The sequence below is a fragment of the Octopus bimaculoides genome, chromosome 24 (assembly GCF_001194135.2).
Source record: "Octopus bimaculoides isolate UCB-OBI-ISO-001 chromosome 24, ASM119413v2, whole genome shotgun sequence".
In the NCBI taxonomy this organism is placed as follows: domain Eukaryota; kingdom Metazoa; phylum Mollusca; class Cephalopoda; order Octopoda; family Octopodidae; genus Octopus; species Octopus bimaculoides.
The window spans coordinates 465001-491836 of NC_069004.1; the positions used below are offsets into that span (position 1 = coordinate 465001).

At 38.0% G+C, this 26836-nt stretch overlaps 3 protein-coding genes and 1 long non-coding RNA gene across 8 annotated transcripts in view; 2 read left to right on the plus strand and 2 right to left on the minus strand.

The window, feature by feature from the left end:
• LOC106870895 (uncharacterized) overlaps positions 1-510 on the minus strand; it is a 60371-nt gene extending 59861 nt beyond the window's left edge. The window contains exon 1 of the long non-coding RNA XR_001409601.2: positions 372-510. This is a non-coding gene — a long non-coding RNA (uncharacterized LOC106870895). The remainder of the gene's footprint in view (positions 1-371) is intronic.
• The window catches only part of LOC106870894 (serine/threonine kinase-like domain-containing protein STKLD1), a 19885-nt gene extending 1500 nt beyond the window's left edge, over positions 1-18385 (plus strand). Inside the window, exons 2-20 of one of the 2 annotated variants that reach the window (XM_014917129.1) lie at positions 1822-1914; positions 2385-2429; positions 3889-3969; positions 5238-5363; positions 6945-7015; positions 7601-7716; positions 8079-8293; positions 9366-9439; positions 10074-10147; positions 10595-10834; positions 11675-11739; positions 12042-12108; positions 13572-13700; positions 14399-14527; positions 14930-15070; positions 15998-16129; positions 16936-17094; positions 17792-17871; positions 18163-18385. In XM_014917129.1, coding sequence (XP_014772615.1) covers positions 1822-1914; positions 2385-2429; positions 3889-3969; positions 5238-5363; positions 6945-7015; positions 7601-7716; positions 8079-8293; positions 9366-9439; positions 10074-10147; positions 10595-10834; positions 11675-11739; positions 12042-12108; positions 13572-13700; positions 14399-14527; positions 14930-15070; positions 15998-16129; positions 16936-17094; positions 17792-17871; positions 18163-18228 — 2103 coding nt within the window. In that variant the 3' untranslated portion in view covers positions 18229-18385. The other variant, XM_052976447.1, reaches the window with a different exon arrangement.
• Positions 18386-20085: 1700 nt separating this feature from the next.
• LOC106870892 (uncharacterized) lies at positions 20086-24409 on the plus strand. Of its 2 annotated transcripts, none has more exons than XR_001409599.2 (2): positions 20086-20756; positions 23537-24409. XR_001409599.2 is itself a non-coding variant. In XM_014917128.2 (2 exons), exons 1-2 carry the CDS (start codon positions 22039-22041, stop codon positions 23700-23702), a joined length of 498 nt encoding a protein of 165 aa, XP_014772614.1. In that variant the 5' UTR covers positions 21975-22038; the 3' UTR covers positions 23703-24409. The 2 variants fall into 2 exon arrangements, 1 of the variants encoding a protein (XP_014772614.1); XM_014917128.2 differs by lacking the exon at positions 20086-20756 and adding an exon at positions 21975-22370.
• A 414-nt stretch (positions 24410-24823) lies between these two features.
• The window catches only part of LOC106870889 (dolichol kinase), a 13551-nt gene continuing 11538 nt past the window's right edge, over positions 24824-26836 (minus strand). For all 3 annotated transcript variants that reach the window (XM_052976334.1, XM_014917125.2, XM_014917126.2), the window contains exon 13: positions 24824-26414. In XM_052976334.1, coding sequence (XP_052832294.1) covers positions 26284-26414 — 131 coding nt within the window. In that variant the 3' untranslated portion in view covers positions 24824-26283. The remainder of the gene's footprint in view (positions 26415-26836) is intronic.

Here is a 26836-nt window from a genome sequence, read left to right on the forward strand (position 1 = left end):
CTATTGTACTGATAATTTTGTTATAAAGCATTCTATAATGTCGTTGGGGCTCAATAGATATATTTTTGGATCTCTGAATTCCGATTCCTGCATCGACTCCATATTTTCCCCCAAACATATCATAAAAGATTGAAAAATTATCAAGTTTTGAAAAAGGCTACTTTTATATAAGAACACACGTAAATTGTCTGAGTAAATTTTAAGTCAATTTCAATAAAACGGAAAAAATAACGTTAGTTCAATTAATTTGAGATTAATTAGCTACTTCTGAAATAAGAAATATAATATAGATAGTATTTTTTTTGTCAGAACACTCCAAAAATATAATAATGCAAACGGATGTTTTGGATAAAAAAAAGATTCAAACTTACCGCAAAGTTATTCCGACATTTCGGATGGCTGATTCAGGAATTATGGGATTGCTGTGGTTCAGGTCAGAAAGTGGAACGAGGAGAGTAACAATTCTACACTAAGAAAGAGGGGAGGGGTGTCTCTCACGCGCGTCTTCTCAAAGCAGACGACCGAGTTGCTGAGAGAAGGGGGAAGGGGAGGCAGAATATGTTAAACAACACCTGGACGGAGTTTCTTTGAAAAAAAAAAAGTAACTATTTTATGGAATTTTCCGATGATATCGATACAAAATCAGAGAGCATACAACGCGTGTCTTGCATGTCTGAGAGTACACGCCTCTGTTATCCACTCACCCACCTACCTACCTGTCTGTCTACCTAATGCAGTGTGAGTACCTCAATGGTAGTACCTCACTCAATCCCAGAAGCTCACCTAGTGTTAGTTCAGCACTTCACTCAATAGCTCAGTTATTTCTCTCCATAAATCCTGCCATTCAATTTCCTGTTCTTATAAACGACACACCCCTCCTCCCTTATCCTTTCCTCCCACCCCCACGTCGTGGAGGCGCAATGGCCCAGTGGTTAGGGCAGCGGACTCGCGGTCATAGGATCGCAGTTTCGATTTCCAGACCGGGCGTTGTGAGTGTTTATTGAGTGAAAACACCTTTATGCCCCACGAGGCTCCGGCAGGGGATGGTGGCAAACCCTGCTGTACTCTTCCACCACAACTTTCTCTCACTCTTACTTCCGTTTTCTGTTTCTGTTGTGCCTGTAATTCAAAGGGTCAGCCTTGTCACACTCTGTGTCATGCTGAATATCCCCCGAGAACTACGTTTAGGGTACACGTGTCTGTGGAGTGCTCAGCCACTTGCACGTTAATTTCACGAGCAGGCTGTTCCGTTGATCGGATCAACTGGAACCCTCGACGTCGTCAGCGACGGAGTGCCAACAACAACATTGTTTTGGTCATTGTACTGCGGCCATGCCGGGGCACAACTTTCAAGGGTTTTTAGTTGAACAGATTGACCAACAAAATAAGTTAGGTTATCTGAGTCGCTTTTGCGAGCCGCTAAGTAACGATACCATAGAGAAACCAAGACTGATTCTCAAGCGAAGTGGGAAAGCACACACACACACACACACAATGACAATTAGTGCTTTCTTCTCATTTTCAAACAGTGTAGTTTGTTTCATTGTGTCCACCATATTATATGTACAAACTTCAAAAGATCGTTCATAAGTCTACTCAGTCAGGAGATAAACTAGGGCTGAAAAAACCCCACACAACTTCTCTTTTAAAACAGTAGAATGGACTTGTATAGAGTTTTAGCAGCTGCGGTTTCTAGCAAGCTGAATGACATTGAAGGAGTGAATATACAAGCTAATCCCAAAACCCAGTCTTCAGTGAATCCACAATGCTTATTATATCATATCAATCTTTTTCCTTTTTTCTGTTTCTTCTGCTCCACAGATTATTGAAGAACTTTCATCTTGTCGTTTCTCTACCACGTTTTTGGTGACCAAGAAAGGAGACTTCACAAACAAGAAACTGATTTTGAAAAAGGTACAAGGGGTTTATCTGTTTTACTTGAAGCTCTTTAACAATTTGTTGATGCCAACCCCACTGGGGTTGCCCTTGTCTGGGTCTTTGATATAAAAAAAAAGCCCCTATTTTAAAATGTTTCAATGCCAACCAAAATTTGCTTTTATAATTTCATATAAGAACAGTTCATTTGCCAAGCTGGCAGTGCTCCAGCTTGGCCGCAGTCCAATGAATGAAACAAGTAAAAAGAAAATAGAAGAGAAATACAAGAAACTTTTTGTTATGTTGCAAACACCAATTGAATGAACGGAAAGTTTGTTGGTTTACTGAAGCCATCCAAATGCTTGATTATCTTCAAGATCAACTGAAAGGCATGTTTTATTAAAAATATGGAGACAAGAATGGTTTAAGCGAGGAATTTGAATGACATGAAATGCCAATAAAAAACATTGAAATAATTGATGCTTGTTTATATGTTTATTTATTTTCAGATTGAATGTAAAGATGAGAGCCATGCAAACAGGGCGTACCACGAGGTATTATATATATTACTGTTTACTGGAGTGACTAATACAGAGGGAGATATATACACCCAGTTACTAACAACCAATACCTTAAAAAAACTTCTGAATGTGTCTGGAGGGGTGACTAACAGACACGGTCACTAACGACAGATATAAAGAAAGAAACTGACGATACGTGTATGAATGGATGATGACAGCCTCTCGTAGTCCCAGAAAGATTTGTTTGTTTGTTTGGAACAAATGTTTGTGCTGTACATTATTAGCTTGCTCTCACCATCAAATCGATGTTGTCTGAACAGGTGTACCACACATCAGGTGTCAAAGTGATTACAGAGCAACATAAGACAAAGTGTTTTGCTCAAGAACACAATACGCCACCCGGTTGTGAGTGCAACACCCCAATCACTAGACTATGCACTCTCAACTGATATGGAAATGTAGGTGTGTGTGTGTGTATTTATACACACACAAACACAATACCTGTGACTGCTTTTGAATTTTACTTTCTTTTTATATATGATCAACCTCTTCATCATCATCATTTTTCACCTGTTTTCGATTCTGACATGGGTTTGATGGGTCTTTTCACTCAAACATATTGGAAAGAACCTCATCGCGCTCACATTTCCTTATGGCCTGCTTGCAATGGCTAGCTGCCATTCCTAATGACAAACACTCTACAGAGGGTGCTGGATGTTTTTTCATGCCACCAACACAAGAAGGGGTTCATCTCAACACGACCAAAGAGTCTTCACAAACATGTCACAAAATAGACCAGGTGTGTTTATCATGATACCAGCACAAGAGAGGTATTGTCGTATTTCCATATTATTCCTTTATGCTTAACATGAGACCTTAATGCTTCCCGATAACATCTTAAACGAATCAACTTCTCAGCCTGATCTTCTGAAAACCTGAACGTTTTAAACTTCATGACTCAGACAGTTACATCAGACATTTCTTGTCCGTTTGATCCTGCATTTGTAGCTAGGAAATGTCATAAATGTTATAATACAAAACATGAGATAAAATTAGACAGATTAATTGAAGACACTCTCATCACGTAAGTGCAAAACAAGGTGGCAAATACAGTACTTGAATACCAAAGGTAGAGCGATATACTTTTTATTAAAGCTGCAAAATTATCACAAGATTGTTACTCAGAGTTTCACACTCTTTCTTGTTGGACAATTGTGATGAAAACTCTCTGACAAACAGGAACACGAAACTCTGAATAAGAGTCTTGTGATATATATCATCATCATCATTCATTTAGCATGAGTTTTCCATGCTGGCATGGGCTGGAGGGTTTGACATGTCTGCTCTGGAATGGTTTCTATGGTTGGATGCCCTTCCTAACACCAACCACTTAGAAGAGTGTGTCGGGTGCTTTTTGCATGCCACCACCACCACCACCACCACCACCACCTCCACCATCCCGTTGTGTCACTGGTGTTACTTTCCCATGCAGCTACTTCAACAGAAACTACACCAAGAGACCATGGAAGAGAAAGTCGCTACCAAATCCTTTTTCATTATGTGGGATAAATCCGTAAGTTTGCTTCTACTCTCAACCTGCTGCTGCTGCTGCTGCTATTACTACTACTGTTACTAATACTAACGTCGTTACTACTACTACTACAACTTTTATTCTTTCTGCTACTACCACTACCACTACTACTACTAATGTTACTACTACTACTACTACTGCAGATTTTGCTATTACTCCAACACCAATAGTAATCCTTTCTACTACAGGCACAAATCCTAAAGATTTTGGTGGGAGGGAGACTAGTGGATCACATCACCAGCCATCCCTCCCCCTGCTCAAATGAAAGACAGGTTACAGTATGTAGGGGGTTTTCATAAAATCAGGTGGGCAGAAACACCTTGTTTTAAACCTAGTGTATAGGTATAAGAATGACTGGGTGAACGTCACAAGTGCGTGTGTGCATGCATGCATGCATACGTGTGTTTGTGTGTGCATGAGAGTTCATGTCTGCACAGTCAGTGTTTTTATTAATGTGTGTATGTGTGCATGCATTGTAAACCCAGTATGTGTGAATGTTGCCAACAGGTTTGTGTGTGTGTGTGTGTGTGGGGGGGTTATAGATCATAAAATCGTGGCTCAAACCGAGGCTTGAGAACTGGTATCAAATGTTGAAGAGAGTCAATGCACGTCCTTTATGTAATTCTTATAGTCAAGGGAGTAAGGTCCATTTTTTTCAGGTCATTCAAGACAGGTGGAAGGGGAAATCCTCAACCAAGACCGGAACCAAATGCTTGCAAAATAGGGGACTCTGTTAAAGGCCCACAAAATCCAAGTGACCGTTGGCTTAAATGTGCAGCAGATGAAATCTATTCTTAATAACTTTGAGGGTGGCGGAGCTTGTGCCATTACAGAATCCTAATTAATTCAATTCTTTATCCATTTTGTGTCTAAGAACCACAATCTGGTGAATTAACCATTTTGTTTTTCCTTTTTTTTCTCTTTTTTTTTCTTCTTTGTCGTACTACTACTACTATGATTATTGCTGCTGCTGCTGCTACTTTCAGCCAATGACAAAAGTGTTGACACAGTTGCTTGCTCATCCTGTTTGAATTTGATGCCAAGTTTCCCTCAAATTACATTCTTTGCAAAAAGAATCGGAAAAATCGAAATGATACATTTAATAATATAGTCTTAGATATGTTCTCTCTGCGGTGGAGAGAAATGACTGGATGGTCATGGTAAGAGTGTCTTCAATGATAAGTGTGGGCAAACTAGAATTTGGCCTGGAGTTAAAGAACAACAACAACAAGCTATGGTTTACTTCACAGATTTGCTCCCAGGAAGCTGTCCAGGAAGCATCCATCTTCATCTGTATCATCCGGAACTATTTTGAGACCTCGCTGGCTTTTGTAGCGGATAGTTTTCATATGATAAAGAAACCCATGGAAGAACAGGTAAAGTCTTTGCTTTCATTTCTGAGAATAATATTCTTTTGTGTGTATGGGTGCATGTATGTGCACATGTATATCCATGTGTATAAAAATATATAAATAAATAAATAAATGCGCCCTTTTTTAAAGCCTAGCCAGGCTCATGGGCCCGGTTTCAATGGCGTATGTGTTCCCCAGCTGGACGGGACGCCAATCCATCGCAGCGTTACTCATTTTTGCCAGCTGAGTGGAACTGGAGCAACGTGAAATGAAGTTTTGCTCAAGAACACAACACGTTGCCCGGTCCAGGAATCGAAACCACAATCTTACAATCATGATGCTGACACCCTAACCACTAAGCCACGCACCTCCACTAGAAAAATATATACATACATACATATACATACATACATATATATATATATATATATATATACCTCTCCCCTAACTGGCTCCCGTGCTGGGGGCATGTAAAAAGCACCCACTACACTCTCAGAGTGGTTGGCGTTAGGAAGGGCATCCAGCTGTAGAAACCTTGCCAGATCATATTGGAGCCTGGTACAACCACTGGCTTTCCAGACCTCAGTCAAACCGCCCAACCCATTCCAGCATTGAAAATGGAAGTTAAACGATGATGATATTATAGGATTACTAAAAGAAGGCCAGAATTGAATAGAAGAGAAAACCAAAAGGTCTCCTGATATTCATTGAAGAATTTTATTTCAGATATTCTCATTTCAAGAATCATCTCCGGTTAATCGTTGAAAGGACGTTGGTGTTGCGTTGGCAGAGGCTGACGCTCTCTGAGTGCTCTTCTTGTTGATATTATTGTTATTATAGTTATTAAGCGAATCACTTTTACCGTTAAGAATATAATTGTTATGTGAGGAGATAATCCGCAGGAGATTATTAGGGTTGCAAAAAAACAATTCTAATACGATATGGATTGCGAATTGAATGGTACCTCGAATTTTGGGGAAAGTTCCTTTCGATAGCTTTACAAAACAGATAAGGAAGATTAATTTTAATTTGTTTAACGTGTGGAATAACAAGCCAAATAGTTTTATTAGAGCTTTGCAATTTATAGGAAAATTTCTCATTTAAAAAATCTGGATTTATTTATTTTTTTTTTTTTTTTTTTTACAGTAAGTAAGTAGAGTTACCTCCCTTAGACAGTTTCTTCTTCAGTTTCCTCGGATTAGCTTTTCAAGTCTTTTGACGGATGGAATTATTGCTTGAATGGAAGATACGTTATAACTATGGTTATCATTAGTAGTAGTATTAGTATAACTACTGTCAGCATGATTATTAGGGGTTAGACTAGGATCAAGAAGGTTGTAATACTTAATTTGATCCTTATACCCTGTTTTTGACAAAGATAAATTATAGAATTCTGCATTATTATTTATCACCATAACGACGACAGCCACCATCACCAACTACTACTACTGCTGCTGCTGCTCAATCTGACCTTTCCCAGCCCAACGCCATCTCCACCATTTTCCACCATCCTACCTTCCTAGTCTTTTTGAATTTCAGATCACAATCAACAATAACAACAACACCTGACCCTCATCACCCTCTCTTCTTTACTTTATATTCCAGACCATAATCAATTACCTCAGTGAAATAGTTGAACTGTTGGAACCGTTTCATAATGAAAATATTGCCCACAGGTATTTCTGGATTGCCCTTTTTTTTATCAAACAGCTGCCACTTGTGTCTTGCTAATAGGGACCACTGTCATGTCAGCTGTTTTAGGTGCCAGCAGTGAGGATTCTGACCGGCTTTGCATGTCAGTCAGATCACATTGGCCAGATAGGGACAAGCATTCCTGAATGTTGGCCAAAGGACATGTATTAACTAATCAATATACGTTATAACAATTTCATTAACCAGAAAGGGGAGGAAATTAGGTGTTGACAATGTTTTTGTGTAGACATATTTGGAGGGGAAAGTCATCCGTGTGTGTGTGTGTGTGTGTGTGTGTGCGCAGTCCTGTTGAATTAAAGTCAGTAAAGAACAGAAGAAAATTGTCCAAATGAGTTATTGAGAAGACAAAATGCTTGACTGCAAAATTACGCTGTTCCATCAACAAAATCTTTCAATATTTAGCAAGTGACTGGAATCCATCTGAATGGACATGAACATAATTTTTATGAAAGCCTTTCTTTGACTTAGCGTGTATAGATAAAGTGAAGGGGGAATGGATTATATTTTGTTGTATAGAGATTCATACATTTATGTTTTCCTCGTTATAGAAGCATTCAATTATCAAATATTTTCAAGTATGGCGCTGAAAACAAATTGCTTCTTGTGGACTTTGGTATATCCAGTTTTTTGATCAACAGGAAAAGATTTTCCACATTGAAGGATGGTAAATATAATAATAATAATAATAATAATAATAATAATAGAAATAATAATGATGATGATGATAAAATATAAGTGGTACAAAACAGTGAGTATTTAAAATTAATTACACATGCACTAGAATGTCTGTGCAATCATGTATACATATCAATACCCATGGGGTAATGTTTGGAAATTTATAAAATAAGCAGCAACTCTGTGAAACTTCTTATCTGTGAGAATGAAATCCTGGAAAACTACAAATGACTTTGAATAGTGAAAATGAATCTTTGAATGTTTAGTTGGTCTACACATTCACACATACATACATACATACATACATACATACATACATACATACATACGAATAAATGTCATCTGTTGCAGGAGATTTGGTTTGGCTGGCCCCTGAACTAAGGTTCGAACAGAAGGACAAAGCAGGTGTGTGTTGGCTCAAAGTGGATATCTGGTGTCTTGGTTCAATTCTCATGTCCTTCTTACTCACCAGCTTCATGGACACCTTAAAGGACATGAAAGCTTTTGTGTTGAAAACCAAGATTGACGAGTGTCTCCTCAACTATTTCTGGGACAAATTAGAACAGGTAGGCAAAGGTCACACCTCTTCTTTGTGTTCTCTGATATGTTGTTGTGGTAGGCACAGTATTGCCAAATGGTTAAGGAGTTCGATCTGTAGCCACAATACCTTGGGGTGGGGGCGAAATCCCACTGCATAGATTTTTTGGGCAAATGTCATTTTTTTAAGCCTTGCATCGAACCATACTTTATAAATAAAATCAGGTAAATGGAAACTGTAGTGAAACTTGTCGGGTGGATTGTATCTGTAATTTGAAGCACGTACAGCCTTGTCACACACTGCTTCACCGATTTTGCCTGAGAATCTATAAAATAATCTGTTTGTTCATTCGCCCATGATACTTTAGTGAGAGAGGAGGAGGTGGGGTGAGTAAGAGGTGAAGTAAAAGTGAGAGAGAGAAAGAGGGGGAGAAATGTGTGTTGAGAAGAAAGAAAAGAGGAGTATAATAATACACTAAGGTCATCACGTGGTTGGTTGAAGGGAGAGTGAGAGAGAGAAGTGTTAATGACATGTTGTAGGGTGGGGAGGAAGAGGTAAAGAGAAAGAGAGAAATGTTCAAGACATGGGGAATCACATGATTAAAAAGTTTGTTGAAGCAGAAGAGAGAAAGAAAGAAATAGAAAGTGTTTAACAGATGGGAATTTTTAAAAAATCATATAATATATTATTGTGGCTGGAACTTGGTGAAATTGAAATTTAAAAAATCGTCCTTTCTTTCTTAAATAGCTTCTCTTAATCTTTTCCGTTCTGGGGAATTTCCACAGGTCCCACTAGCTATGTTCATAATATACAGGCTACTCTTCAGGCCAAGGATATTTTGATTAAAGTTTCCATTGTTGCAAGGAGGTACATGTTAACACATGGAAGATTCAATCAGAATCTTCCATTATATACAACAGGCTTCTTTCAGTTTCCATTGACCAAATCTACTCACAAAGCTTTGGCAAGCTTGGAGCAATAGCAGAAGACACTGAACCTATGGCCTCGTGGTTGGGAAGCAAACCCCTTACCACACTATGTCTATGACTGTTTTTAAATATCCTAAATATTATCTGAATATTGTGAATTAAATCTTTCAGATGTATTCAGGAAATTTGCTTTCATTGGCTAAAAGAATGCTGAGTCAATACACTGAAGAGAGACCAACTCTTATGTGAGTAGAAAGAGGGATTGGTTTTTTATCGTCGTTTTTGTTGTTGTAGATGATGATGATGTATTTGTGTAGTATCCAGTCAGCCTTGTTATGTTGGGATGAAGGGCTGAAGAACGGCCTCAGGATGCTGAGCCTTTCAGGTGAGATGGCAGAGGACCAGGATACCTGACACCTGGCTGTGCTCAAGGGGGTCTGTCCTCCACTGCCGAGGTGTTAAGATCGGTTCCTCTGGTGGTGTGAAGCACTTGTGACAGTGCCATGTAAAAGTGCCCGTGTGGTGCCATGTAATAGCACCCAGTACATTCTATAAAGTGGTTGGTGTCAGGAAGAGCATCCAGCTGTAGAAACCAAATGAGACTGGACTCTGGTGCAACTCCCCAGCTTTCTCCCCAGCTTTGCCAGCTTTGGTCAAACCGTCCAACTCATGCCCGAATGAACAATGGACGTTAAATGATGATGATGATGGTGAAGGTGGTGATGGTAGAGGAAGTGATGGTTAGGGAACATGTGGCCTTCATGGCTTTCTGTGTGGTACACTCACTAAATTTCATAAAACCTTTTGTATGTTTTTTTTTTTTTGTGGATTCATTTTTGTTTTTATGATCTTTCTACTTCTGACCTGTTTCATACTCAGAGAACTGAAGGAATACCTCTCAAAGATGTCCTGCACAGAGGAACCTGTCTTACCAGACATGAGGGAAGATTTTGGTAGGTTATAAATGAAGCATCTTTTTGCAAAATAGTTGTAATTCTTTGAAATATACACATACACACATGTATATGTATGTATGTATGTATGTATGTATGTATGTATGTGCGTATGTATGTATGTATGTCATTATTCAGTTTTATTTGAAAACTTCTTGCCAATAGAGAAAGCTCCGGTTTCTAACCTAGATCCAAGGATCCTTATTTGGAATTTCAACAGCATCAACAGGGTCTTTTTTGTATGTATGTATATATGTAGATTTGTATGTTTTGTTTTATGTATGTATTGTCATGCATATAGTTACATATCTAAACATGCTCATAGATACTTAAATGATAAATCTCTGGAAAGTTTTACAGATTTTTACAGTTACACACGCATACAAAATGTTTTATACATGATAGTTTTCAAAAATGTTAAATGTTCCATTTTTTTTTTTTTTTCAGAACCAATTGAAAATGAGGACAGCTTCTCTGATTTGTTAAATTACGTGTCAAAGTACTCGGAGCACAGCAAGTGTGTTATTGAATGCCTCATCAAATTAAACAAACTCTTAGTTACAACACCTGATATCGAAGTCCCAGTAGATTCTCAATCCTTTATATGGGAACTTTTGTGTCAAAACCTGGACAATGCCCAACTTCTCACTGAAGGCCTTCACCTGATAGAGAAACTAACTTCCATATGTATCATGGCAATTATTGTTATTTTATATGTTGTTGTTCTTTTTACTGATGTTGTTTTTATTGTTTTTGGTGTTGTTTGTTGTTTGCCATGTCTATGTGTTTCAACAATAATGTGGGGACTCTCCCTCTCTCTGTGACCTTTATAGGACCAATACGATCAATATGGTTAAATGCACCCTTTGAAACTGTTGGCAACAGAAACATCATGGGTGAGGAGAGAATTTTCAAGTGGGATATCATTCTGGGGAGGAAGGACTAGGTTCAAGAATAATTATTAGGGAATGTGGAGGTGAGGGTACATGACACTGTGTGGGGGTAAAGTGAGGGAGGGGAGACAAATGAATCCGAGTAAGGGCAAGCTGCATAAAGGGAAAATGGGACCCGTTAGCTTGAAGGAGGAGACGCCACTACAGCTATGGTGTAGGAAATATGTAGCAAACCTTTGATCAAAAATGTTCCAGGGGTGACCTCTACCTTTACAATCCTAACAAAATGTCCTATTGTTGTGACCATCTCTGCCCACTTTGTTATTTAGATGTACCTTGGGCAATCGGTGAGCCTTTGACCCTGTATGAATTTCTATTGCATAATATAATTTGTGTCTACTCCAGAAGGTATATACACACACATATATATAAATCTTTTCTTAGTGGTCAGACCATTGGGGTCTACTTCTAGCATATTGGATGTCCACTTAGTGGTCATCCCTCTTATACGTATGTAATATATATATATACAGGGGGAGAATTCACACAAAAAAAAAAAAAGACGACACTCTTCTCTTCTACATTTCCTTCTTCTTCCGCCTTTTCTCTCTCATTCTCTCTTCTGACATTTCAGCAAACGACCATTTGCAAAATATCTTCTCTGAATCAACAATCGATGCTATTTTAACAATCATGGAAGTAAGTATTCTCTCCGTCTTTGAATTCCAACCATTTTCTAAATCTGGTCATTGCAAGGATTTTCATTAAAATCAATCCAGTCATTTGTTTATCTTCTATTTTTTTTTATTTGTTTCAATCTTTCAACTGTGGCCATGCTGGGGCATCACTCAGGCTGCTAACTCCTTAAAATGATTCAGTAATCCTGATAAGGAAGTCCTATAAAGATATGCTACTCCTATAATTACCTGTTATCCGCTACCAAAACTATTTCTCCAAGATGAAGCGAGGAATTATATCCTCATTCCTCTCTTCTGTTTCAGTGCCAGCTCAAAGAAACCGTTTTCCTAACTGTCATTTACAGCTTCCTCATGATTATTTTGACCTCAGGTAAGAATCTCAACATCCATGGCACTTGAAGAATATTATTATTGGTGAAACCTCTTCGGTTGCATATAGAGGACAAATCCAGTCATGAACCGAATTGGGGGTAAAGATGCTCCACTGCCTGCCTTTAATAATTCAGGGTTATTAGTATTCCTTCCTCGAGTGGCTAGGGTGAAAATGGTTGTGTGGTGAACAAGGCTGGGATGATGGTGGACAGAATGATGAAGGTTTATCTCTGGATAAGCCTTCATCAATTTTTCCAAGTTCCATTTGAAAAGGAAGGTAAAGGTAGAGAGGGAAGTGTGAATAAAGCTGGATGAATGTGAGAGGGGAAACCATTGGGCTGGCGGATTTCCAAGATATCCCCCCCCCCCACTTTCCCAGATCATCACAGATCCTCCTCCACATTTAACAGTTGGAAGAAGGCAGTCTTCTGGGTCAAATGCTTCTTTTGGCTGTCTCCACACATATACTTAGCCAGTGGTCGGAAATAAGGTAAAGGATGACTCATCCGAGAAATAACATTCTTCCACTGCTCTAGGAACCAATTCTGTAGGTTTTTACTCCACTCTAAATGCTTTGCGACATTTGTTTTTGAAAGTAGTAGTTTTCTGATTGCAGCCTTCCCATGAAAACTGACTTTGTGCAGCTCCCGGCGAACAGTTTTTGAGGAAACTAGGTTCTCAAGGTGGCCATTAAGCTCTGCAGTAATTTTGGGAGCTGTACTTTTGTGATTCTTTCTGACAATTTGTGTAAGAGTCCAACGGTCCCCATCTGAAAGTTCTGGTTTTCTTCCAATGTCTAACTTCATAAAATGTTGAATTTAGCTTAATTCATTTGACACAAGTTAAGCCATGCTGATGATTTGAAAGAAGGGTGAAATAATGCTGTACACAACTACCAACAATTAGAAAGTTTCAGAGCTTCTATAAGGTGTATGCAATTATATTAGAACTCTTGTTCAGATCACAGTTGTTGTCTGTAGTTTTATGGAAAGTAAGCTAAATGGAAATAAATGTGAAGTTTATTCTTTTCTGTCTTTTATTCTAAATAAACTCCTCTCAATGCTTGTTTTATCTGATTCAGTATATATTTATCTGATTCAGTATATATTTATATGCAAGTTTGTTTCACAAGAATTTACTGCATTCCATGTAAAAGTATACTGGAGCTTAATGAAGTGTTATTAATTGAATTTTAAATTACCAGGGATATATATATATATATATATATATATATATATATATATATATATTTGTCTATACACCACTTCAGTATTCTTGTGTTTGTATGTATTTATATATGCATATACATTTACATCTGTTTATGTATGTATATATGCATGTATATATATATATGTACATGCATATATCTATGTGTGTGTTTATACATATATATATATATATATATATATATATATATGCACACACACACACACGGCTGCTATTTGTTCTAACATCCTTCAGAAAGTGCCAACAATTATTTCAACACCAAAGGAGGAATGACAACATTATTAAACAGGTTGCCTAAAGACCTAACCGATGACACAACAGTTTCCTCTGCAGCAATGACACTAAGTAACCTCATTGTCAACCGTGAGTAACCCCCTTTTTTCCTCACCTTAATCATCTCTTTTCTTTTTTCTCTTTTTACCTACTTAAACCAATCTCTACACCATGGCCATGCTGGGGCACCTCTTTCACATTTTGATATATTATCCTCACTACTTAGTGGCCACAACTATTTTATCATTTTTTTTTTTTCCATTCAATATTTGTCATATGCTTGTCTTTATTTTTTGTTGTAAAGGGACTTAGCTCATAAGCCAATGTGCCATTTTGTGCAGGTTGTGTATTTACTGAGTGTATGTATGTAGTTGCATGTGTCTGTCTGTGTGTCAGTGTTTGCATCTCCTCTCGATAATCACTTGTCAATCAATCTGCTTCTTTGTGAGGGGCTGTTTGTGAATGTTTCACTTAGTCTTGACTGTAACGGGATATTTATTAAATACATAATATGTGAGATGCACATTTCAGCAAGCCTAGCAGCTGAAGATTCCAGGAAGTGTATCTTGTCACCTGCTTTAGACTATCTTTCTGGCAACGAGCTTTTCATTAACTCTCAGTGTCCCAGTCTATGTGGACACAAATGGGTACCACGAGAAGTGAGTACAGTGGAAGAAGCAATTGCTTGTCTTAAGAGACTAAAACGATGTTGTGTGCCAAAGACTTTGTGTTTTGTATCAATAATGACCAAGAAACCTTCACCAATTTCTGCATTCTTTGTGTTGTAGCCTCAAATGCTAAAGCTGCCCTCGAATATGGCATCATTAAAATTCTTTATGAAAATCTTCAGTTTCACTTTAATTACCAAGGAGCTGTAGCAGAACTTTTGGCTGTGTTTATACCACTGGCAACTTATGGTGAGTGTACAGAATTAATGGTGGTGGTGGTTGTCATGGCAGTGTGTGGGTGCTGATGGTGGCAACAGTGGCTGTCGTGGTGTGGTGTTGAAAGATGTAAGGTGGTGGTGTTGTAAGTGTGCTTATAGCTGTGAGACATTATGCTCATTAATCTTTCTCACTCTCTCTCACTCTGTCTCTCTCTCACTGTCTCACTCTCTGTCTCTCTCCTCTCCTCTTTCTTTCTTTCTGTAACCTGCAATAGTCTAGTTTAACACAAACAACCTAGCCACCTCAGTTTTCCACATAATGGTTACGATGATGATGAGGATGGTAGTAATGATGTAGTCTTGTAGGAGAAAATAGCAGTGATGGTGTTGTTCTCATCATTAATTTCTTCCTCTCTCTCTCTCTTCTCTTCAGAATCTGCAATCTTCCAGTTCAACCAATGCCAATTACTCACGTTATTTGTGAACATAATGAACACCTATTGCTCTAATGATGCCATCGTTAAAAACTGTTGCATCATCCTCCGAGACGTCCTCAACAGTATCAGTATTTACGGTAAGAATAAGTCATTCCAGGGAGCAGAAGCCACAATGGTTGATTTAGAAACGGTAGGGAGATGACACCTCATGGCCATGAGCAAGAGATTGGGATGTAGCGGAAGGGGAATGGAATCATTGAAGTGCTAAAAGCAGGGACCTTGATTATTACATTCAGAAAAGGTAGAGAGATGCGATGTCGCGGTTGTGGGTGAGAAGTTGGTACCTTAGTGAATGCGAAACGAAACTGGTGAGTTCAGAGGAGAAGGACTGGTCGTGGAGAAAAGGTAGAGAGGTAAGTTATCTCAGCTTTGGACCAGTGGTCATTGTATACATATATATATATATGACCAGTGGTCATTGTAAACATTTACTATCGCGTACACTGCTCCTCGAAGCTGTCCAGTTTCATTCCCCCTCCATTCAAGTAACGACCTCTGACCAACAGCTGTGATACTTCATCGCTCTACCATTTCTTCATCAATTATCATAGAAAGATGATTCATCACAGCCATGAGCAAAAGTTTGATACTTAAATTGTGAAGAATGAAAACAGCCAGTTTTGAAAAGGAAAAACTCCCATTGTAGATGTAGAAATGGTAGAGAAATAATGCAGTACGGCATTGAGCCAGAGTTGAGCAGATGAAGGGAAGGCACAAGAAACAAGCCAATTCCTATGAAATGAAACCTGGATTGTAGCTGTAGAATAGGTGGAGATGATGCATCATGACTGTGATCAAGAGGGGAGAGCAGCCAGTTCCGAGGAACAGGGGCCAGGAAAGGTAAAAAGATGAGGCATCATGATTGTGGGTCAGAGGTCAGCACTTGAGTGAAGAGGAAATGCCAACCTATTCAGTGGCGTAGAATCCACATAAGATGTATAAACGGTAGAGAGGTGAAACATCACGTGTGTGTATGTTTTTGTTTTTGTTTTTATTTCCTGCAGATGATGGAATATTGGAATTAACTGAGACAAGAGCGGTATCAGCAATGGTTGGTGTGCTATACTCGAATACTGAGTCGATTGATGTGGTTATTGAATGCTGCACAACTTTAGCAGCTCTTTGTAACATGAGCAGTAAGTAGCAGTCAAACACCATCTGTCTTTTTCTTTTTAATTCCGTATCATTATTAAAAATAGTTTGATTTGGCCTCAAGCAATTTAAAGTTTTGCAGGTTTTTTTTACAGGAACGTAGCTTGTCATGGCCAGGCAGCCGAATGTTACTTAGTAACCAATTTACTGATCCCACCAAATATATATTTTGACATAATTTTCCATCAATTAGTTCATATTTTGAAATGCTTTTACTGAGGAAGGTCTTACGTAATAGGTACATTTCCTCTTATATATTATGCAGACCTGAAACGTTTATATTAAATTATTTCAAAATATTACTATTGGGTTGACTTCTTTAATACAATACAATATATATATACACAAACATACATACAACACATTATGTAGATAGGATTAATATCCAAGCTGTATCCTCTTGATGCTCATTTGCTTATTTCTGTATTCCAAATCCGTATGTAGATGTTATGTTTGTGTGGGGTAAGCATAAGCATTGAAAATACTGGAAAATATTTTCTGACGAGTAATATTATCAAAACAGGAGATTGGAAAAACTTATTGGCATTACATATGTTTCATTTGCTGATAGGAGTTACACAATTGTACACAGAGTAGAAAATATGTAAGATACCCCCTGTTAGAAATTCTCCAGACAGGGAATCAAATTATACAAAATTTACATTTGAATGAAGCATTTCTATATATAAATGTTTATCAATAAAACCAAAACATTTCCCAGTCTCCTGTTTAAGCACCAATGTGTGTAAGCATTTGATTACGGATGACATGTATATGCTTATGTTTGCAGAAGATTGCACCTATATGTTTCTTAGTGAGAAATTAGAAGATCAAGGTAAACCCATTTACGGACTACAAGTTCTCATGAATATTTACGACATACATAAAAATTCGCCTTCATCTGTTATTGCAGCCATCTTCAGCTTGTTGTACGCTTTCTCCGAATACGGTAAGGTTCAGTTTTTAAACTCAGCTATATTTGTTGGCAGGTGAGACAGACAGGATGAAGTTCGTTTTAAAATGGAAGCATCATTAAAGGAACTACAGTCAATTTGTTCAACAAAACCTTCCAAGATGTTGCCCCAATGTGGATGCAGACCAATGACTGAAAGTGGCACTCAGTTACGACAATGAGGGTTCCAGTTGATCCAATCAACGGAACAGCCTGCTCGTGAAATTAACATGCAAGTGGCTGAGTGCTTCACAGACGTGTTCCCTTAACGTAGTTCTCAGGGAGATTCCGCATGACACAGTGTGACAAAGCCGGTCCTTTGAAATACAGGTTGAACTTATTTTTGCCAGATGAGTGGACTGGAGCAATGTGAAGTAAAGTGTCTTGCCCAAGGACACAACACGTTGCCAGAAACCAAACTCCTGGCCTAATGATCATGAGTCGAATACCATAACCACTTAGCCACACACCTTCACATAATGAGTGAAACGAGTAAAGAATAAAAGAAGATGACTGACAGACTTTTACTAAGTCACTGCTGACATAACTCACAGTCATTGAGACAAACAAACCACCGCAGCACAACACAAACTGGTGGACCAACAATGCTACAATAAAAATAAGGGGTTCTACAATGAAATAAAAAGTGGTGCCATCTCTTCCAATGTGACTCTATGCATCGTTGTATTTGCAGATGAAGCTTGTAAAGATCTGATAAGTTACGAATATGAGCCGATGCTGAAATATTGTACAGCATACTTCAATTATAATGAGGTAAGGATAGCATACTTATGGACTATGGACTCTTTCATGCATGTACACACATGCATAAATACACACACATACATATACATGCACACAAAATACATACATACACACATACATAGACACATGCACACACACACACATACATACAAACATTTCATTCCAAGACTATAGTAAAAGGCCCCTTGTCCAAGGTACCACGCATTGAGATTGAACCAGTATGTAAGAGGACAAGAAATAAACTTTTTAAATATACACCCATGGTTGCGCTTATATCACAGGATTTTTATTTAATTCTAGAGAATTTCATTTTATGGACAGCAAATACTGAAAAGATTGAACAAAATTGAAGATATCTTGAAATAAAATGAATAATCATTTCCGAAAATGGCCATTTTTAACAGCGACACTGATGAAAATATTATTGAAAAAGATTTTTTATGAATTATATATCGTATAACTCAAATAAAATTGATTATCAATGTACTTACTTTCTAAAATAAAGTGGGAGATAATTTCTTAATTCTTGTTTGAAATGTGTCATCACCATCATCCTTGTTGTTGTCATAGCTTAACGTTCTTTTTTCCATGCTGGCATAGGTTGGATGGTTCAAGAGGAACCAATGTATCAGATGACTGCTCCAAGATCCAGTGTCTGCTTTGGTATGGTTTCTACGGCTGGGTGCTCTTCCTAATACCAACCACTTATACCGCCTGACTGGCCTTGTAGGGTTTTCGAGCGAGATTGTTGCCAGTGCCCCTGGGCTGGCTCTTGTGCGGGTGGCACATAAAAGACACCATTTCGAGCGTGGCCGTTTTCGTGCGGGTGACACGTAAAAGCACCCACTACACTCTCTGAGTGGTTGGCGTTAGGAAGGGCATCCAGCTGTAGAAACTCTGCCAAATTAGATTGGAGCCTGGTGTTGCCATCCAGTTTCACCAGTCCTCAGTCAAATCGTCCAACCCATGCTAGCATGGAAGGCGGACGTTAAACGATTAACAGAGTGTCCGGGGTAGTTTTCCTTTTTTTTTTTTGTAGCTCTAGTGTTAGTGAGGTGACAAAGTATTCACAAGACAAGGCACCCCCCACCTCAACTGAGAGGGGTGTCGTATTGGAAGTGGTAAAAGTATGTTAGTGGGATAGCAAGAGATGTCTTGATGAAGAGGAGTGTAAGTGGGCAAGGTGCGATGTGAGGTGACAAGAATAGGTCTTTAGTACATCACACAGTTAATCCAATAAAGTGCCGGAGGGAAAATGGTGTTGGATGAAATGAACAAGTCTGAACGTGGCTGCTGTGGTGCTCTCACTGGAATTGGTTGTGTCTTGTGTGGTCAGTGGCTTGACCTAAAAAGGTCTGGAACTGAAAGACCTCAAGGAGAAGAAGGTGAGTTTTTATAAGGAACTGTAGTCTCAAAAACTGGGTTGAGTACAGGCAAAGTCACGTGATTGTAATTATAGGCTCCGATTGGCTACCTGTGGCAAATATGAGACAAATTGCACCAATACCAACCAATCAGAGTAATGGACACAACAGGATCCAAATAGTGGCCAAAGGCTAGCTGTTACCTGCTGCATTCGAATGCACGTTTATATATTATGTCTTTTCTTGTTGCTCCAATCTAGGCTGTAAACCGATTCCAGTTGGTTGCTGTTATGGCCCTCAGCTGCCAAAATCCTGAATGTTACTCAATTCAAGCGTGTGGAGACCAAGAGCAAAATAACGTCTGTACATCTAGTATTAACGTATAGCAGTTCGCATTCCTTTTTTCCTAAAATTCGGATATCGATTAACCTTTCGAATTGTCCCTGTAATTTACTAAACAACGTACAATAAACACAAGGTTTTAAAATCAATACGAATTCTAAATTAGCGATCTGAATAAATAAATTGTGTATAAGTTGAAAGCCTTACTAAGCTGCAGTATTCGTCTTCACTGCGCTATTCACATCTTTTATAGACATATAGTCTTAAAAACGCAGAAAAATATCAGCAACTGGCGAAGGTTGCTCAGCGGTGGTGGTCACTAATAATAAATTTCAGTAAGACTTGATGCGAATTTTATGGAAGAGGCAATAACTCCTGGGAATAAAGCATTATGAATGACAAGAGTAACTTCCCTTGAATATTCTCCCATATTGTCAAAATGGAATTAAAAGATTTGATAATAAATTGTTTTATTTTATAATTCACTTAGATTCGTTGCTTATAGTTTTGTAACGGATCAATCACTGCTCCGCAGCGTTTTTCGATTATGCAACTTAAAAAGAAATGAATGAAAGTTGATGTAAGTGGGGCGAAAATATACGACGAAATTTTGGCTGAAATCACGACTTGGTTATTTTCCAGACTAAATTAATAATCTTTTGCCGATTTCCATCAGAGGAATGTAAAAACACAAACACATACGTATATTTGTATGTAGCTAGATTAGTCAAGGCCGGAATAGCTTCTCATCTGTTCAATCAAGGTCAACTTTCGGCTAAACAACAACACTTTGTTGTTGTTTTACGTGGGAGGAGAGATTTAGCCTTTTATTTATTTATTTACTTCTCTCCCCCAGATGAGGGCAATGTCTAATTTCTTGGTGCCAAAGTATTATCGAAAGGATTTGAGCATAAACTGCTCGACTTTGTAACGTATACAAAGAGGGGAAGACACGGTTCGTTGATTGACTAAGAAACGAATTTTAAAATAAACTTGTACTTCGACCTTCCAACAGAGAAATCTAGAAATTCAATGGCATTTTTTCTTAACAACAGTTCCTTCCTGTCTCTCATTGGTTTATATCGTAAGTGAAGACATCTGTTAAGAAAGAAACTTGTTCCTCTTTAACCAAGAGCCTAAAACAGAGATTTTGCATGATGTTAAATTATACCATTTCATTAGAAAACGGTAAGTGAAGGCTGATATTTTCAGTAGAACTCAACTGATGCTTCGAAACGATGCCTTACATATTCGTTCTTAATATATTCCGACAGATTCAAACGTGAATCAGCTGTTGTATTTTGTCACGCGATTACAACTTTTCCGTTCAGACGATCGTATATCTTCATAACACTCTCGCTTCATTAGTTTATTATCTCAACATATTCCGTTTGTATTTATATTTATATTTTTATGTGTTCTAAAGGCGGCAACTCTGCAGAATCGTTACTGCGCCAAATCAAGTTCAAATTCTGCCTTTCATCCGTTTGGTGTCGACGAAATAAGCACCAGTTAAAAACACCGGTGGTCATCAATGTTGTCGACAAACCTTCTTCCCAGCCACACAAAATTTCAGGCATAGAAAGAATTTGTTCACTCTGTGCTTTATAATGTAAAGAATTTGTGTGCTCTAAACTGCTGTAATGAGTTGTTTATAAAGGTAATGAAGTTTTGAGTCGAAATCGACTCTAGGACTCGCTGCTCTAAATGGGGGTATTGAATATCAATAACTACGATCTGAAAATTCTGATTGTTTTCATTCAAAGAACACACACGTGTAGATATATTTATATGCATACATGTGCATGTATGTACGGACGTATATATATATATATATGTGTGTCATTGTTCAGTTTTATTTCAAGATTTCTTGCTAATAGAGAAAGAATCGGTTTCTTACCTAGATCCAAGGCTCCTTCATTGGAATTTCAACATCAACAACGGGCTATTTTGGTTTGTATGTATGTAGTGTACCAACGTGGTCTGGGCTTTAAGTTTTGGCAAAACTCCACTGCTTCGTAGTTATGAGCTGGCCTTACGCAATGATGAGCACACAGGGTTAAATGCTTGGCGGCATTTCGTCCGTCGCTACGTTTTGAGTTCAAATTCATCCTTTCGGGGTCGATAAAATAAATACCGGTTGAGGACTGGGGTCAATGTAATCGACTATACCTCTCCCCCAAAATGTCAGGCCTTGTACCTACAGCAGAATGGATTATTATAATAACATGGCCGAGGCACGAAGCCACGTAGCGCCCTCTCCCGTTAGAATATCAAGTCCCTCCAGTTCGAGAATTTGTGTTATTTATTCTTCAGAGAATGCAAGTATATTATTACAAAGCGCCTCAGACAGGTGAAAAGAATATTAAAAAAAAAAAAAAAAAATTCTTTTGTGGACAAATTTTATCAAATGTTTTGAGACATTTTAGACACTGCTACGATAGTTCTTCTGTGATGTCTGGCAAAATAGATGGCGTTCAAAGAAAGATTCAGGATAGACTTGAGAAATATATTACCTTATGTTCATTGTCTTAATCATCAGTTGCATCTTGTCGTAGTTAACACAATAAAGTGGATTCCGGAGTTAGCTACGTTGTCCGACACCGTTAATATTCTTCATAATTTTATTAAAAGGCCAAAGATATCAAATCTCTGCAAACGATTGAAATTGCCACGTCTTATGGGGCAGAGGTGGTGGGGGTCATTTCAGTACCGTTGCTTCTGTAATAGGAAATCACTCCAACATTGTTGGTTTGCAAAAACGTGTATCGAGGCAATTTTACATCAAGTTCGTTCCAAAAGGTTTGTTTTTCTAGCCCTTGTTCTTAGCGAATTTCTGCATACAATTAGGCCAGTAGACAGCTTCAGTCCTGGCTACTCGACTTCGTTCGTTTCTCTTTGTGCTTTAGACTTTCGTAAGACCTATTCGGGGGTGAGGCAGCATTATGAAAGTTCTTTCGTGCACTTGTGCATCATTCAATCGAAGCACGGTGCTCTCACACCTGTTTCTTTATTCTTCCTTCTATTCAGTACCCCACCCCACACCCCGGCTATCAAGATAGCCACCCACTTCCCCCCAGTTGCAATCGGCTGGCTACGTGCCTGACATGGCCTAAGGCTGCGAGCTGGCAGAATCGTTAGCACGCCGGGCGAAATGCTTAGCGGTATTTCGTCTGCCGTTACGTTCTGAGTTCAAATTCCGCCGAGGTCGACTTTGCCTTTCATCCTTTCGGGGTCGATAAATTAAGTACCAGTTACGCACTGGGGTCGATGTAATCGACTCAATCCGTTCGTCTGTCCTTGTTTGTTCCCTCTATGTTTAGCCCCTTGTGGGCAATAAAGAAATGAGAATCGTTAGCAGGCCGGATGAAATACTTTGCGGTATTTCGTCCGTCGCTACGTTCTGAGTTCAAATTCCGCCGACGTCGACTTTGCCTTTCATAAATTAAGTACCAGTCAAGTACTGTGATCGATTATCCCCTATAGTAGATGTGGTAATTATAACATGGCTAGATTATTTCAGTCACTTCTTTCTTGTTACTAGGTCGGTAGTGGTGCATGTCTTGTGATGAGTTTCTCTGATGGACGTAAATCTCCGCCTTTGCCCCTAATAAAGACTTTATAAACTTCTGATCTGTGTATCTCTTCAGGTTTGAGGTATCCAGGTTGCAAATGAAAGAATAAGGCCAGACTGTGTTTGGCAGTGAGTAAGGTGGCAAAAAAGTCCTGTCTTCTCTCTGTACGTTGTTCTTCTTTTCCATTTAGTGTTATACAGTGGAAACGCACAAAACGCTGTGCCTATCGCACCCACCCGACGATGTCATTCTAAAACATAAACAATCACATCATAGAAATCTTGAAGCTAAGAGATAATGCATGGTTAATTCAAACAATATGAAACAATATGTCACTGAGTGCATTAAATGAATATAAGTCTTTGTGCAATTTCGAAATTTATCTATTTTCAGGTTACATGTACCAATTCCAGTTCGAGGCTTCGACGGTGATCCTCGTATTCGTTATAGTCGTTTGCACCTGCCTCTTCTTTATAACGTGTTGCTGTCAATTCCACACTTGGTGTTCAAGATGTCAACAACAAAAAGAGACAGTGAGACACACCAAGAACCTTCGTAAAAATTGTAGAAAACTCAAGAGAAAATGGAATATCTTCTGACAGCTGACAGATACATACATCCACCATACACACACACACACATATATATATATATATAAATGAATTCTTTGAAATACCTATTTGTATGTATAAATGTAAAACTGAGTCCAAGCAAGAAGTCAATACTTAGAGTTATTTATTCTGAAATCATCAGACAGCTGATAATACTTGACACTTGCTTGCATATAGACTCTGATTTAAGCCAAAAAAAAATATAGCATGGATGATAGACTCCACACACACATTGGAATATCAATGTATAAAAGCATCATAAAATATTCATACAAAGCCCTTTGTGTAAATATATATATTTGCAGAATTATATAAAAATTAACAAATGGTCAACAGAAAAATGTCCTGTTGTCTTTTGTATATCTTTTACCTTTTACTGGTTTTGGCCATGCTGGGGCATCATCTTGAAAGGTTTGGCTGGACACATTGACCTGAGAACTTATTTCTTTTAAGCTTGGTATTTATTACATTGGTGTCCTTTGCTGAACTGCTAAGTTATGTTGGTGATGGGGTGGAGATAAACACATTGACACACACACACATATGTATATGCAGTAGTTAACTTCTTTGTCCCCTCAAAAGAATGCTGGCCTTGTGCCAAAGTGACAATAAAAGTGACAAGCTGACAAAACCATTATTGCAGACAGCATTTTTTCCAGCTCTTTATGTTCTCAGTCTAAATTCCACCGAAGTGGGTTTTCCATTCTTTCAGGGTGAATAAAATAAGTATCAATCAAGGGCTGGGGTCGATCTGACTGACTTTCCTTCCCCTCAAAAAATGATGGCCTTGTGCCAAAGTTAGAAAGAATTATTTCAAAGGTTGATTGTAGAACATCTTGGACAAAATGCTTAGTGGCATTTTTTCCTGGTTCTTTCTTTTCTGAGTTTAATTGAAATTCCAGAGATAAATTTTGCCTTTCATTCTTTTGGGGGCAATAAAATAGATACCAGTCAAGTACTGGGGTTAATGTAATTGACTGACCCCCTAATTCCTAAAATTGCTGGCCTTGTGTCAAAATTAGAAACCAATAATTAAAAGAGATTATTTTTGAAAGAAAAGACAAAATCATTTGTTACAAAAACATATTTATTTCAAAACATCATAAAAATTTCATTGTTTGGTGATGTTTTTTAATGAAGTAAAAAATATAGAAATTTAATTAATAACCTGATATCAATTTACAAAATGAAATATCACATGAGACATTAACCATTATTTGATTGGAATGTTGTTGTTTTAAGTTGTGTCAGTTGTTCATCAAGATATGATGTGTAGCTGGGGGGGGGGGGGTAAAGAAGTTTGCTTTCTGAACATATGGTTCCAGGTTGGTTCACTGCATTGGCACCTTGAGCAAGTGACTTGTACAATTGCCCCAGGATGATCAAAGCCTTGTACGTGGATGTGGTTGATAGAAACTGAAAGAAGCCTGCTTTGTGTGTGTGTGTTAACAATACATGGTAGTAGCAAATGAAGCAGTGTCATTTTTTTCCAATCTTCTGTGAGAACATGTCTGGCCATGGGGAAAATATTACTTTGTTTGGAAACAGGTGAGGGTTGGCAACAGGAAGGGCACCCAGCTGTAGAAACATACGCATGAAATGAATTCCATCCAACCCATGCCAGCATGGGAAAAAGGATGTTAAAATTGATGATGATTATAATAAAACTAATAACATTTATTCCTAAGTATACATGGAGGGGGTGTGCATGGAGGAACTGATACGGATAATTATGAGTGTGGACATGAGGTAGAGCTGTACAGGGATATGAGTGTGTGTGTGTGTGTGTGTGTGCATGAAAGTACAAGTGTCACTGAGTGCTAGTAAATTTAGTCGTCAAATTAGTCATAATAGAATCATCATCATCGTTTAATGAGGTTATTTTAAGCTGTAAACATTGAATTGAAGTGGAACTCCTAGCAATACTTGACATTAATGTGCATGTGTGTGTGTGTGTGTGTGTGTGTACCATCATCATCATTATTATTTAACGATCACTTTTCTATGCTTGCATGGGTCAGATGGAATTTGTTAATGCCTTTCCTGTCACCAAGTTTCGTTTTGAAGCAAGGTAATATTCTTTCATGGCCAGACATATTTTTTATGAAAGACTGGAGATGAACAACCTTGCTTATATAACGATGATATATATATATATATATATTTATATATATATATATTTTTATACTTGTATACTTGTATATTATGTATTAGATATGTATGGATAGATAGACAGTTATAATATATATATATATATATATATATATATATATATATATATATATGTATATATATATATTTATATATGAAAATATACATACATACACATACACATATAAACTGGATCTTAAGTCCTCTAGATAAAAGTATGTTCCTTTTTTTACAAAACTCAAAGAATATAGTAGAATTTATTATACCGCTCCCACACATATACATGCACACACGCACACACACACACATGCACAATTTACTCTTCTCTTATTTATATATATTCAGTTAGTCATTTATTCATCATCATCATCATCATCATCATGACGAAAGGCGTAAAAGGGAATAAGTGAAGAGTGGCAAGGTTAGATTGTCGATTTGGTCAGTGAAAGCTTCATAGAACGATGCCGATGAGAGTGTGAACAGGATTCTTGGTGTGAGCGGAACTGAAACTGAAAATGGTTAATATTTATTGTTGTTGCAGTCGGTACTGTTTGCTGAATAAATAAACAAACAACATCATCATCACCACAATCACCAACATTGACATCACTATCATCATCATCATCATCATCATGAACATTTTAATGTCTACTTCTGCATATTTGCATATTTCAGACAAGACAAGTTGAGGCAGATTCGACCAATGTTCACTTCTTCTTGAGCAAGTGAACATTTTCCTTGAGTCTGGACATGTTTTCACAGAAGATTAGAAACAAATCATAATGTTTTTGTGATGGCAACATTTGTTTAAAGAGCAGAAGGCTAAGACAAGGGAACACACACACACACATACTTGCATGCACAGACACACACACACACATACATACACACATACCAAGCCAAGTCAACTCATAAGTCTTTTGTCGACCTG